The sequence below is a fragment of the Magnolia sinica genome, chromosome 1 (genome assembly GCF_029962835.1).
Source record: "Magnolia sinica isolate HGM2019 chromosome 1, MsV1, whole genome shotgun sequence".
Lineage (NCBI taxonomy): Eukaryota > Viridiplantae > Streptophyta > Magnoliopsida > Magnoliales > Magnoliaceae > Magnolia > Magnolia sinica.
The window spans coordinates 124,396,475-124,412,147 of record NC_080573.1 but is presented as its reverse complement, the minus strand read 5'-3'; the positions used below and the strand labels follow the sequence as shown (position 1 = coordinate 124,412,147).

Below are 15,673 nucleotides of genomic sequence, written 5' to 3'. Positions count from 1 at the left end.
ACAATAGGTGAGGCCCGATGTAATTGTGGAGCCCTCCTGAATGTCCATCCAGTCTTTGTATATCTCTTTTTGCTAATTAACAAAGATACAGGGGAAAGCCCTTTTTTCCAAAAAAAAAGAAGAAAGAAAGTGGAATGCTCAGATCTCGACACTGTCTAAGATAGATGGACCCCACATTCAATGCTTAAGAAAGGTATTGGTCTGTTCATTTCAAAACGTTTACATGAGATACAAAATACAGAAGTGATTTGTATATGTGGTTTCTAGTTGCATGCAGTGCGCAGTTGTATAAATACAGGTTGGTTATTCCTATTTGTCAGATTAATGGCCTTAAAATGGGCAGTTAAATAAAATGGCATTGGATCACATTCAGTGGGAAAATGTTAGGCAGCTAGGATTGTCCTATCAGTTTGATTTTTTTCAACCATCAGTTGCCATTTTGTCCCATGAGAGGGACGGTTTGCCCACTGTCGGGACCTTCCCAAGGTCTAACATGAAGTATATTTTGATCATATTATGCAGATGGTTGTATCTTTACGATTATGATGATGCAGTTCTTTCTGCTTTTGGGATGATTCTTTTCTCTCTTCTTCTTTTTTTTTTTATCAGAAAAATCTTTTGCTTGAACTGAAAACAAGGTCTAAAAACGTGGGGTCATGAACAGATAAAGAAGCCCCTTGTTTTTTCTTTTCTTTTTCTTTTAGCTTTGCTTTTTTTAAAGATAAAGGTAGGAGCCATTTTGAAAATGGGGGAAAAATGAAGAGCCGGCACTTACAGAAAATGTCCTACAATAAAATCATCATGTGGCATTCCATGGTGAAGCAAGATAATAGAAATGATGGACTATAACAGTATCTTGTGCGCTCGACAATATAGCTATAACCGTAAGAATATTCAATTCTAGGCACATCTACTGATAGAATAGGATTTCACATACACATGGTTGGCTGTTGTAGCACACACCAACATAGTTATTTGGTGGTGCTGGAAAAGCTTTGTGGAACACACTACACACTATTGTGTAAGAGTTTTATTCACTCTGTCCATCCATTTTTCTAGATCATTTTAGTGCGTGATCCCAAAAATGAAGTAGATCCAACTCTCAGTTTGGATGTGGTATGACACTCCATGACCATTCATTTGTAACAAAAGGGACGGTAGTGCAAAATGGTCTTATCGTCCATTTCAAAGGCTCTTAATCAGATGGCTGTGATTATCTACTCAGCGTAATTATGAGGTCATGTATGCAGCATAGGTGTCTAACAGAAAGTTGAAACACATGCTGGTGGTCCAAGCCCTTTGTCACACTGGCCTCATGATGAATGTATCTTCACCTATGATTAGGACCATCCATTCACATGAGATGCAGACCGAGTAGATGTCACACACAACATGATAGGCTGGTTTTGTACCCATTGCATACGACAGGTGCTATAGATAGCTATCTGGAAATAAAATCACTGAAGTTTCTTATACAAGCTCTTTTGCTTAATGGACCATGCATTCCCAAAAGTTACCGGAAAACAGAATCGATGTTCCCAACTCAGCTGAAATTTGTAAGTAAATGCAGTCTTTAATACCCATGATTTTCTGAGGTTTTTTTTTAAATTTTTTGTTATGGTGTGTTTCAGGGCTGTGCTTGCTAGGACATTGTATTATACTGGACGACTAGAACAAACTTCGTCGACATTTGTATATGTCATGTCCAACTTATTTCCATCAATGACCTTCTTGTTGGTTATCATTTTCGGGTATAACCCACTCATATCAGCATTTTAAGTTAGAATTTGTTTTGATTCATATAACGTATTGAATTTTTGCACTTTCCGAAAGATCATGTAGACTTTGTAATAAGTAGAGAAGCATTGGTTTCTGTTTTTGGGACACTGGTTTTCAAGTTTGGTGGATGGATGGTCTTCATCCAAGCATTTATGCCCATTTCATGTTATGCAGCAAAAAGCGGAAAATGAAATACAGTATTCACCATTGTGCACCATTGAAATATTCCTATAGCCATAGCATGGCATATATTGCCATCTAATCTATTAGTATTGTCACGTATGCCTATGTAAAGTGAAAACATGAATATCTAGTTGATACATATTGTCGTGGATCCACTGTTTTGTGAGAATCCATACCATCCATCTGATTGGTTATTCCATTTTAGACATCGGTCCTAATAATCTGCCTGACCCAGATTCTCAGTGGGCCACACTATAGGAAATGGCTGGAGACAAAAACATCCACCATTGAACACCACCCAGGACCATTGCATTCATTGCACTTGACTTTTCATAAGGTGATACAGGCGTGAACTAGTAACATTCCAAACAATAGGTGGTACACTCGTGGGACCCACCCTGTTGTATGTGTACGATTCAAACCGTCCATCCATTTTTCTATACCCTTTTATGCCTCTCCCGGAGCAAAGCCAACGCTGGAGGAGATCCTTTGCCGGCGCGAACTAATACCGGGTGCATGTCCATGGCTTAAATTTTAGAAATGGACAATCGTATTTTTTGTTTGGGTGAGTGGATTGGTTGTCTGGATTTTGGTTTTTTGAATCTATGGCTAGTGTCTCCACAAGATTGATGACAAGTGAAATATCGTTATTCCTTGATTCATACCATTTAAAGTATTCAAATAATTTTAAATTATAAACCTATTAAAGGGTTGTGGATGGGGGTGTTGAATGGATTCTGGGGGTATTTAATGGATTCAGAATCCAGGGATCATTTGGCGGTGTGGATTAGGAACTATTTGGAATCTATGTGGATTTTAAATACTCAGTTTGCTGAGTTATGAAATCTCTTATTTTTGTTGAAATTGTCATTCCTCTATTTTACTCATTTTTAAAGGTAGGAGAGTCACATGTGTATAACATAATTATCGTTAGTCTAATCATCCATTGCACACATGGCCCACTTATGATATCCTTAAAAAAATCATATTATCAGTTGCATCACTAAAATTACATTAATAGAATGATATGAGCAGTCCAAGTTAGCCACATAAATCAATGGTTAAAAAATGTTAGTCGGTTCATCAGTTGTGATCCTATGCTTGTGGCCCATTCAAGGCTTTGAATTTCATTATTTTTTGCCAAAGTACATATTTTAGTGGGCTTGTTACAATCATTGTGTCAAACATTACATAAGTACATTAATTAGGGATATTAAAGTTGATTTACTAATCAAATTCAATATCCCATTAATATACTACATAATTTCAATGCATTGTCATTTTTGGATTCCAGTGCAATTTGAATACAAGTTGCCAAACATAAGTGAAGGATTCTGAATCACCTTGATTCAAAATCTAAGCATTAGAAATACAAGCTCCCAAATGGCCCTAAAGATGTAATTAGTATCCAAGACTTCTAACTTGATATGCTTTAGTGATTAGATTTATAAGATTGTTAATTCAATGGACCCCAACTTGGAAGGGCTATGTCTAGTGACATTCAAAGAAAACTTCTCAAAGGCAAAAGGAGAAGAAAAAAGATCATCCCTCTTCTTTCTCTATGTAAGGACTAGAATCCACAAGAAAAGAAAACTTCTCAAAGTGAAATAAAATTGATTAAAATGAGTTGCCCTTCTTACAAACAAATTGATGATGCTTATACTGGCCTTAAATTCCTAACTCAACTCCACTTCAAATGCTAGTAAAGTCACTAAAAGTAGCAAAATCACCAAAATTGACTTGGAACACTTCTAGATAATTAGACTTGGGGTTAGTTTGACACCATGGATTTGGGAGGATTTCAAATTCCCTTACATGTTTGGCATCATAAAGTAATTGTGGGTTTTTACAAGGAATTTCAAATCCTGTTAAAGAGGGGGTTTTAAATCCAAAGTAGAAGCTTGGATTACATCTAAAATCCTTTCAAGAGTTGCATGTGTAACACGTGTGTCACTAGGCTATTAATATATTGGGCACATGACCCATTGATGATATCATTGATGATATCAAAACAACCATATTATCTACATCACTGTAATTACTTCAATAGGATAACCTATGCCATCCAAATATTATCCATGTAAATCAATGGTTAAAAATCATTCTTTAAAATATATAAAAAAAAAACTCTACTGATGAAAATTTCTAACCAGTTCAGATGTTTTTTAGATTGTGGCCCACTTGCTGGGTGGACCAGATCTATTTTTTTGTGCAAGAACACTTACATATTTTGACCAACCTTCTGGATGGATTCTCTATTGCACATGTGTGACACTCTAGCACATGTGCTTAGCAAAGCTCTTATTATTATTATTATTATTAATTGTTTTTCCCCCCTTCGGTTGGAGCAACGTCAATGCAACTGGATGTTAGCAATAACACAACCCCACAACTTTCAATAGAGAGATACATGCTTAAAAAAATTAAAATTAATTTTTTTTAAAAAAAAGGGGGGGAGAGTCTCTCTCTCTGCTGCCATTGCCCAACATCCCAAAAATGGGACAGGATGGCAAAAAAACCCATCCAAATCCCTCTAAGTTGCAGTACTAGACAACCCCTTCAAACTGCTTTATAGCCCCTATAATTCAAATTCTCTCTCTCTCTCTCTCTCTCTCTCTCTCTCTCTCTCTCTCTCTGTATATACTATTCAAGACCCATGTTCTCTCTCTCAATATATCTATATCTATATATCTATCTCTCTCTCTCTCTCTCTCTCTCTCTCTCTCTCTCTCTCTCTATGTATGTACTGTTCAAGACCCATGTTTTTTTGGGGCGAGGTTTTTTACCATCCATTTGAATTTTGCTCACATGGGTTTTCTTTGAAACATCAAAATAAGAAGAAAAAAATGTTTGTTTTTGAACTTTTTAATTGGTTTGAACTTTGAAATGGTAGTTTGATGGTGTTTTTATACCCAGATTGTCGGTGTGGGGTCATTGTCTGTTTGTCGGCATTGTTGGTATTCGAAACGATGATACAGAGAAGCGGACTCGATTTAATTAATCCAAATGCAGTACACATTCTCCTGGCCTAAGGTGAGTGTTGGTTGTATTGGGATCTGAGAGCAGTTGGAGGGTCTTATTTTTTTGAAAGCCGGCAAGTTGGGATTGCTTTCGATTGGGAGATCATGAATCGGATTCATTTAGGAGCAGATGGAACTGTTCTCTAGATGCCATGTGGTGGCATCTGGGTATTCATTGATTTCTTTTCTATTGATGTGGGAGGTTTTGTTGGGGTCCAATGAGGAAGAATGCATGTGAATTTTGATTAGGACGACACGTGCACGAATGGGAATTTTGATTGAATTGATATGAAGTGAAGCTTGTTCAAATCAAGCTGTGCTCTTCAAACACTCAAGAAGCATTTGGTGGATCGGTTCATTGTCTTTACAGGAACTTTCCAGATTGGTTTCGAGGGGAATTGGGTGGAACTGTCTTTCGGTATCTCATTTTTTTTCAATTGGTTGTCGGTTTGTTAGGATCTGCCAAGGAGGATTCTTGATGTGAATGTGGGTGATTTTTTGTATCGGCAATGTGGGTGTGTGGAGAATGTGATTGAATCAATCGATGATTGGCGAATGAAGCCTGTCCTTTATAGTCGTAAAGGGCTTCTCAGAAAAGTCCGGAAGGAGGCATTCGAAAGGCTGACCACTATAAATAAAGAAATCCAATTTTGAGACAGGGGGGCTTCGACGTTCTTAGGAAGAGCCGTATGAGGCAGCTCACGTACAGTTCAGGAGCCGAGCCCCAAAGCGTTGTTGAGATTGTGCTGCGATCTTTTTGCGGGAAAAGGTTGCGGGTATTGAACTACTCTTGCCAGAAACTGAAATATGTCGACATAATTCAAGATTTCTCTGCTTTTCTTTTATTTCCTCATTCATAGTAGAGTATGATCATCGATGGATAACAGGATTTTGGATTTGGAGTAAGAAACATGGAATTGGTTGCAATATGTTATATTTTAAAATTCTATAACAATAAGAAAGAGTGGAAATTGACTCTATATCGATCCTTCTTAGGACTATCAATATGGAGATGCAATTGGAATCATGTAATTGAAACAGGTTCAACAAGGCGATGCTAATTCCAGATGCCCCATCTTCAACCGACAAAAATGCTTGTGTTCAGGATCCAGGAAGTTGGTTGGTGCCTGTGGTGAATGTTCATTAGCCCAAAAGTCCGGTTGGTCCGTTTATCAGGTGGGACACGTGTACCAAGAAGATTATTAGAAAAATGACATCAACGATCATGTTCAACATGCATGTGTGATGAAAGTCTCGGATGCCACAGGCATCTGCAAGGATTGCACATCTGGCACAGGAGTTTGACACTTGAAGATGGGCTTTCTTGAATCAGCATTCCTGTGTTCGATAATTCTGTAAACATGTTTCTATGGATCTTGGTTTCTTGAATTAGGACATGTCATTGGCATCTTCTAAGAGCCTGTTTGGTAGACACCTAAAAATGAGTTTTTGTTGTTTTAGATAACTGTAATTATGTATTAGAGATCATGATTGTTGGTTGTCAAAAAAAAATATGATTCCTAATGCATAATCACAGTTAACTAAAATGAGATGAACCAATCTTTAGGTGTCTGCCAAACAGGCCATAATTCTTTTTTGGGTCTTCAGTTGGTGATTCTGTTGACATCAAGTAATGTCCTTTATATTTCATCTTCGATGTTTAGGAATATATATTTCCAGGCTCCTGTTCTGCATCATTGAAGTGTGGCACATACCAAATGACAACATCTGTTGCAGTGATACTTGGAGGCGCTGCAGGAGCTGTTGGATTGGTGGCACTACTTGTATTCCTATGGTTCTGCCTACTACATAAGAGGAGTGTTTCAAGAACTTCTGAGACAGGTTCTTCAGATCCATCTCTTCAAGGTACATGCCTTACTTTTGGGATGTGTTTGGGTGCACTACTGAATTCGATTGGGATAGCAGTTCAATTAACTGGAAATGGCCAAATTGCATCTACCTTCCGTAGTATTCATTTTGCAGTTAAATCCCTTCCAATTCCAACTTGAAAGTTAACTTCTGCAATTTGAATACTATTACTACAAAGGTACTTATAATTTGGTAATTTCCGCTAGATTGAAATAATTATTGCAATTCAATTATTTAATGTATCCAAACGCCAACTTAAGAGTATGTGAGAGTCATGTGGATTTCAGTCTGAAGAAAGTAATCATGTGGTTTTCTTGATAATTTGCAGCAGGACAAGCCATTGAATTGTCTCTTCTGAGAGGTGGCCCTCACCCATCCGACTCGCGAGAGGCAAGGCGTTTTATGTTGGACGAGTTAAACCTGGCTACAAAGAATTTCAGCAATATCGATCTGATCAGGCAAGGAAAATTTGGAGAAGTGTACAAGGGTTTGCTTAATGATGGGATGATTGTGGCCATCAAAACGCGGCCTGGTGCACCTAATCAGGAACTTATCGAAGAGGTAATCGCATCTTTATCCACATGAGATTATGAAATAGAGCTGGTGTTACTTAGTTATGAATGCACTGAATTGAGTCGGTAGAGCCTGTGTTTTAACACCCAGATCAGACCAGTTTGGACTGGAACCAACCACACAAATGGGCCAGGTGAGTCAAAACATAGCTTACTAGGTGCGTAACTGTTTTCTTAATATAAAAAACACCGATCAAGGGCCGAACTCATAACCTCCACCAAAAAAAAAAAGCTTTCAATATGTATAACCAAGGAAATAAAAGACAAGCAAATTTAAATGCTCAAAATAACAAAAAATAAAACAATTTTATATACTTCTAAAAGAGTTATTGTAAGAGGCCAAGTTCCCTATTTGTTTCGACCAGGGAAATTTCCTATTTGCAACAAGTTTGTACATATGGAGCCCAGGGTTGGTTTATCCAAGCCATTGACCTGATGGCCCATCATGGATAGACCATACCCGAAAAATCCCCTCAACTGGTCAACTCTTACCTTCCCACTGTTGGCATGCAAATATGTGGTTAAAAGGAATGCAGAAATAAGCCACATTCAGTGTAGGAAAGACCAAAGATTCAATGGCTAGGATCTTCCAATTTGGGATATTAGGGGAAATGGTCCATCCATATGGGGCCATCAGATCAATTGCTTGGATCGACCAACATGGACCCCACATCTACAAACTAGATGCACAACAGAGAAGTTTTGAACAGGGAGCTCAGGCTCTTATTGTAGATCTAGTTCTGTAATTTCAAAGTAAAACATATAATATAGACCATGTTATAGCATACGAGTCTATGCACATATTTTGGGCTGCTTACACAGTCTGTTTTATGGAAATCTCTGTTTTACAAGATAGCATACAACCATATGCACATGTGTAATGATATGCATCAATATCTGCATTTTCTGGTTTTTCTTATCGTTTAAATGTTATATAATGAAGTTTTAATTTTCTTTTAGGTACGCTACTTGTCATCCATCAGGCATCGAAATATTGTAATTCTTTTGAGATATTGCCAGGAAAATAACCAGCAAATGCTTGTTTATGAGTACATAGCTAATGGCAGTGTTTCCAGTCACTTATATGGTAATTGTGTTGTTACTTCCAATATGAACTTATAGGCAAGTTGGTCACATAGATCTATGGGTTTTTTTATTATCTAGGTGCAGCTCAGATCTCCAATGAACTGCTAGAATTCAAGAATAGGCTTTCAGTAGCTCTGGGGCAGCTAAAGGTGATCATTTGCAAAATCAGGGAGCATTGGTGGCTTTCCTGGTATTGGATTTCTCTTGGTAAAATAAAATACATGATGGTCTAGAGCTCTCCTAAGCCCATATATACCTCTCCACATGCACTTCTAAATTTGGATATCCAATGCATGCATTAGGTACTGTACCATGTATGGGACCTAGCCCAAATATCAGACAATCAACTCATTAGGTGGGCCACACATGTATGAAACAATGGAAGGTTGTAAATAGAACTGCCAACTGCCCTCATTCAGCATACATGTTGTGGCCCACTCGATGCATAATTCAGATGTCCACCAAATTTTGGCACATGTGGCCACACATAGGTCACAATTCTAAAGCTCAGTGATTTGCTTCAGAACCAGGCTGAGTCAACTCAACTCGACGGGCTTTCAAGTCAATTCACTAAGAACTAGCTGGTGAATGTGGCTTGGTCCAACCCATTGGGTCTGATTGTGGACTCAGTCGACTCGACATGACTGATGGTGACTTAAACTGAGTCACAAGCTTGGTCAACTGTCATTTTTTTCTTGTCTGGTTGGAAATTTCTCCAGATAGACAATTTCCAACTGTACGACCCATTTTTGGCCCATTTACCTTTTTAAGCCCATTTCTTTTTACCTCCCCAGAATACTCCCCAGCCATACGGACATCTTGCCAATGGTCAAAAATGCTCCTGCATTTTTTGCAAGTACGGTCGAAGCAGTTGAGGACAATAGAACCCCTGCTCTTTAAAGTCGACTTTGGCTACGGATGATAACCGTAGCTATAGATAACATAATCCGTAGCCAAAACCAAAAGGGGTATCAAGGCGGGCTCACCGAACTGGTGATCCCCCGCCAGTTTATGGCCTATCCGGCGGGGCCACACCGATTCGGCTGCCCTCTATAGCTATGGATTAACCATAGCCATAAGTACCATAGGCCAATGTGTCATCCTCCCCCCACTCCTTATATTTATTTTTTTTGTTTTTTTTGTTTTTTTTTCACACACACTCATCCATTTATTTTGATGGCTCGTTTTAAGGCATGCTTCAAAAAATGAAGTAAATCCAAACCTTAGGTGGACCATGCCACAGGAAATGGTTGTGAATGAATATCCACAATTAAAAACATCTTATGGGTCACTGGAATTTTTATTTGTAATTCATCCTGTTGATAAAGTAAGAAAGAAATTGAGCGGGGCAAACATGAAATTGAGCCGGGGAAACCGGAAATTGAGAGGGCCAAATAGAGATTGAACAGGGCAAACATGAAATACCCTTGCTCTTCAAAACACATGCCTTTCTCACCCCATTTCAAAGAAAAACACTCGTAAGCACGTTTTTCTTCCTATTTTTCTAACTAAAATCTTCGTTTATCATCTACATATTATCATTCTACATTTGCCATTTTCCATATTGGCTAGGGTTACATGAAATCCTCCAAACTGGTTGTAGCTACAATCTTTGACGCTAGGATCCCTCTATTTAATGTTTGCCCAGCTGAATTTCATGTTAGGCTCGCTCTAATTAATGTTTGCCCAACTCAATTTCATGCTAGGCTCGCTATATTTTCAGTTTGCCCTGCTGAATTTCATGTTTGCCCCGCTCAATTTTATGTTTGCCCCGCTTAATTTTCAGTTTGCCCCACTTAATTTCATGTTTATCCTGCTTAATTTCTAGTTTGCCCCGCTCATTTCATGTTTACCCCACTGAATTTCTAGTTTGCCCCGCTCAATTTCTAGTTTACCCTGCTGAATTTCATGTTTGCCCCGCTCAATTTCTAGTTTGCCCCGCTCAAGTTCGATATTATCGAGCATTGCTTGATATATCGAGATTTGAATGTCGATATTATCGGGACATGCTCGATATATCGAGAAATTATTGAAAATTCAATGTTGGTTGCTAGACATTTCAAAGGCAATGTCGATATTATTAAGCAACGCTCAATATATCGAAGATTGATTCTCGATATTATCGAGACACTCTCGATATATGTCGACACGAGTTTTCCAATCTACATCAATGGACATAAATCATTAGTTTCGATACTATCGATTCGGTCTCGATATTATCGATAACTTACCATTAAATATGTGGAGAACTTGGCACGATTGTGAGATATCCTTTATAAAATCCATATGCAAAGGTTAAACGGATCATCTAACAATGTACCTCATAATCTTTTGCTAAATCTACGTGTTGAGTGCATCATTTTACTCGCAAGAAGGAATTAAATTATTTATGATCCGATAAATGGATCAGATCGCTAAAAACTATCATATTTGTCCGATGCATGGCAAGGCCTTTCCACAATCTCACTCGTGTGAGGCTCATTAAGATTTCTGGTCTTCTCTACTCTCGTGGGCCATAAATGGGTCGTACAGTAGGAAATTTCTCATGGAGATTCTCTACAGGAGTAGAGAAGACCAGAAATCAGCAGGGCAAACAGAAAATTGAGCGGGGTAAACATGAAATTGAGCAGGGCAAACATGAAATTCAGCGGGAGAAACTAGAAATTGAGCGGGGCAAACAGGAAATTGAGCGGGGTAAATATGAAATTGAGCAGAGCAAACATGAAATTCAACGAGGCAAATATGAAATTGAGCAAGGCAAACTCGAAATTGAGCGGGGCAAATACGAAATTGAATGGGGCAAACATGAAATTCAATAGGGCAAACATGAAATTCAGCAGGGCAAACAGAAAATTAAGCGGGGCAAACATGAAATTGAGCGGGGCAAACATGAAATTCAGTGGGGGAAACTGGAAATTGAGCGGGGCAAACAAGAAATTCAGTGGGGGAAACTGGAACTTGAGCAAGGCAAACACGAAATTGAGCGGGGCAAACTAGAATTAAGCAGGGCAAACATGAAATTGAGCGGGGCAAACATAAAATTGAGCAAGGCAAACTGGAAATTGAGCGGGGCAAACATGAAATTCAACGGGGCAAACACAAAATTCAACTAGGCAAATATGAAATTAAGTGGGGCAAACTGAAAATTGAGCGAGGCAAACATGAAATTGAGCAGGGCAAAGTCAAAATTGATCGTCACAAACTAGAAATTGAGCGGGGCAAACATGAAATATCAGCGGGGCAGAAAATTGAGTGTGGTAAACATGAAATTGAGTGGGGTAAACTCGAAATCTTCCACATACCTTTCTCTTCATCTTCTAAACACCCCACTCTTCATCTTCTAAATATCTTTCTCTTCATCTTTATACCACCATCTTTTCATCTTTCAAACATCTCTCCCTTGTATCACCAATGTATTAATATCACTAATGTAGTCACCAATATCTTCAACTATGTAAATTCTAAGTGTTGCTTGTATTGCCCGCATTTCCGATTATCAACGATATTATTGACGATATCGATATTGTTTTCGTATCCCTGGCCAGCGAAACTTGTAGCGATACCGATACTTTGAACACTGGTCCTAGGATTTTCTCCAACTGGAAAGCATTACCCAAATAGTTCATGGGTTTTTATAGCTGAATGTGGACTATATACAACTCTGGCAAAGTCCAAGATCATTCCCTTCATTCCCACAAGTGTGTGTGAAAAAAAAGAAAAAATATATAAAAAGGAGTGGGGGGATGCTGACACATCGGCCTGCGATACCTATGGATACGTATTATGTTATCCATGGCTACAGTTATAATCTGTAGCCATAGTTTTACTTTAGAGGGTAGGGGTATTTTCGTCCTCATCTGCTCTGACCATACTTGCAAAAAATGCAGGGACATTTTTGACCTTTGGCAAGACATCCGTACAGCTAGGGAGTATTCTGGGGAGGTAAAAAGAAGTAGGCTTAAAAAGGTAAATGGGCCATAAATGGGTCGTACGGTTGGAAATTTCTCCTTAATGCTCCGCTTCCAAGCAGTGAAACGCAGATGAGTAAACATTTTTTGCCGATTGGCCTATAGAAATTGGTCGACAAATAATGGTTGTTGCAACGACTTGCTGATGGATTCCGATCATCGTATCAATCGGCCGATTATTTTCGACTATTTCACCGATTGGCCTATAGAAATTGGTCGTGTCTCAAATTTGCTAACAAATCTCGATTGTTACTATGTATTGGCTGGCTGAATGTTCCTATTGTGTTGAAGAATCTGTAGAACCCAATTGTTATAAGAATCAGTTAATTTCGCTTGTTAAGTTGCATATTTTCTTATATAACTTAACTGTTGTGGACGGTGTTGCTTGTGTCTTTTATAAGCACTTCTTCGTAAAAACTCACCTCTTACTCTTTATAAAACTCCTTATGAATCAATGATTTATACATACAACACAATATATATCTTCTTGATCGTTTTCTCTAAAAAGCAAGTGAAGTGGGTTTTTTATTTTTATTTTCTCAATACGCAGTCTATTAAAAATGAAAACTGCGTACCAAGTTCCCATTGTGGTCTCTTCATGATTGTTGCATATAGAACCATCAAGGCTTGTCGTATCCTAGAAGCAGTTCGTTAAAAATCCAATAGCAATCTCATACCAACGATAGAGGGCAAATAATGCTTTAATAAAAGCATATCTTATACGTGATTCAAAGCCCGGTTTACTCTTTTTATTTCGCTCGATTTCAGTTTTTGCCAATACAATTTTTAATCAACATGTCCGGCAAAGTAGAACATAGGCCCGAGCCCCATGTAGCTCCTTATCCCAAGGGGGCGTTGTAGATACCCCACATTAGGCTAATAAGCTACTAGAATTTGAATGGATGGATAGACAACCACACCTTGATCTTAAACCCTAACCCTAAAAGCGTAAACCCCAGGAACCCCAATCTTAAACCTTAACTCTATAAGCTTGAACCCTATGAACCCCAACCCTGAACCATAAACTCAACCCATTCAACCCAGTCAACCTGGTCAACCTAACCCTGAACCCTAGGAACTCGAAACCCTAGAACCTTGACTCAACTCAGGTACTCAACTCACCCCATCATCCTACCCAAGCCCATAACCAAGTCAACTCACCTAGTTAAGCCCAAAACCATGCCTGAATAGAAGCCCAAAACCAAGCCTAATCGGAGAAATGACCGAAACCTCAAAGCATCAACCCTCATAGCAGAGCCTCCACACCCTTGTAGGATGCTGCTTGCCAAAGCAGGGAGTTTAAGTGGGGACGACACTCCTCTTTCGGGTCGCATCTCTCAAGCATGCGGGTTCCTCCTTTTTCGAACCTTGAGTGTGCAGTTAAGGTATATTTACTCTGATGCCGAACTCCTTACCCAAAATCACACTTTTACCACCTCATCTAACCCATGAGATGATGCCACGTGACAATCTCCACTCACAACCATTCAACCATATTTTACCCATAAGATCACTAGAAATCACAAGAAAAATATGTTGGGAGACTATAAATAGCCCCCTTCCCTTCCCATTTCACACACACCATGCTTCAATAAGCATCAAAGAGCCTTCTCATATTAGAGAGCTCACCTATTAGGAAGTCATCATTCCATTGAGAGAGAGAGAGAGAGAGAGAGAGAGAGAGAGAGAGAGAGCCTAACCCTGGTCTAGTACAGTCTAGCCAGAGTCCAAGCCTTATGAGCTACCCAATTTCAAATATGAGCAACTCAATATAACCCTGCGACACCACTGTTTATCTTACTGTTTAAGCCTCTATAAATTTCATCAAACCGGTGCATTAGCATCGTGCAACATTCATTCCTTTTTCAACCCCCATGCTCCTCATATACATCAACATCATAATTCATCTCATTGTTTTCACAATTTGACTGACAGGCGTATGTTATGTGGCTTGCCGATATAATCAGATGTTGCCCATCAGAAACCTTAGCCAGTTAGCCATCGTTTAACTCATACATTGCATTCCATCATTTTCATCGTATATGACTGGTGAGCGTATGCTTTGAGACTTGCCGATATAATCACAGCAAATCCACTAGAAAACCTTAGCTGGTTGACCATCGTTTTATAATAAGCATCCATACAACATCAAGCATCATTTGCACCCTGCATTTGATCGTTTTGAATGTATGTTATGCGGCTTGCTGATATAATTATAACCTGTCCATCAGAAAATTGGATCAATCAAACACCTCTAGCATTCAATCGCATTACATTTACAACAAGCAAGAACTACTCTTATTATTCAGAAATTAGTAAGATCATATGAAGTAAAGACCATACATCCATATGGGCAGAGTGACCGCCTAACACTTTTCCTCTCTATAACCGCGGTCCCTTACTTGGAATCTCTGAAACGTAAATTCATGAGTCATCTTGATGTTAAGGATCTTCGGGTCCTCGATCTTATGTGTTTATATGGGATCCAACCGACTGCAGAATCGTAATAATTGGTTAGTGACTACTATCAAGAGTTCTTGCACAATCCAAGCTCCAAAGTAGCTCACCAACTTTTAAAAGATTCTATTCAACTATATCCATTAAACCATTGAAATGACGCCACATCACAAATTTAATTTAGTGCTATCACAACTTCACCAAATCTGCTCCCATCTCCCATAGCAACACAAAACTGAAATTCAAAGTGAAAAGTAACGCTTGTTTAAAAGCCAGAGCCCAATGGCTCTTTTTTTGTTACTAGACCAAACTTCCTGGCCCTTGATCTCACCGTCTAGCATCCAGTGTACCCTGACATGCATGATTCCGACTAGTGACAAGCATGCCTTTCAAAATCCTGAACGGGCTAGGCTAAGGGGCTCTTAGATACAGTCCCAGCTCAACCAGATTAATAAACAATCTTAAAATTTATTCCCAGGCCCTGCCCATGGGCCTAATACGCAATCCAAGCCCATATCTAAGTGGGCTGGGTCCAAAAGCTCGATGGGCCATCCAGTAATTAAGCTCGATGGGCCAAGATACTTTCCTTAGGGCGTGTTTGGATGCCGGGCCCATAACGTAATGTATCGTATATGTCAGTGAAATACATCCTTGAAATCGACGCTATCCAAACACCGCCACGTGGTACGCTGGCGACCCGAGTACATTGCCAGCCCAGTTTCTCGAAACGACACGTTTT

General features: G+C 39.0%; 1 protein-coding gene across 1 annotated transcript; it reads left to right on the top strand.

Annotated features, from left to right (window-relative positions):
* Positions 1–6,700: 6,700 nt before the first annotated feature.
* On the top strand, positions 6,701–8,642 carry LOC131218565 (inactive protein kinase SELMODRAFT_444075-like). The gene is made up of 3 exons (XM_058213218.1): positions 6,701–6,848; positions 7,180–7,412; positions 8,384–8,642. Exons 1-3 carry the CDS (start codon positions 6,701–6,703, stop codon positions 8,543–8,545), a joined length of 543 nt encoding a protein of 180 aa, XP_058069201.1. The 3' UTR covers positions 8,546–8,642.
* The last annotated feature ends 7,031 nt before the right edge of the window (positions 8,643–15,673 follow it).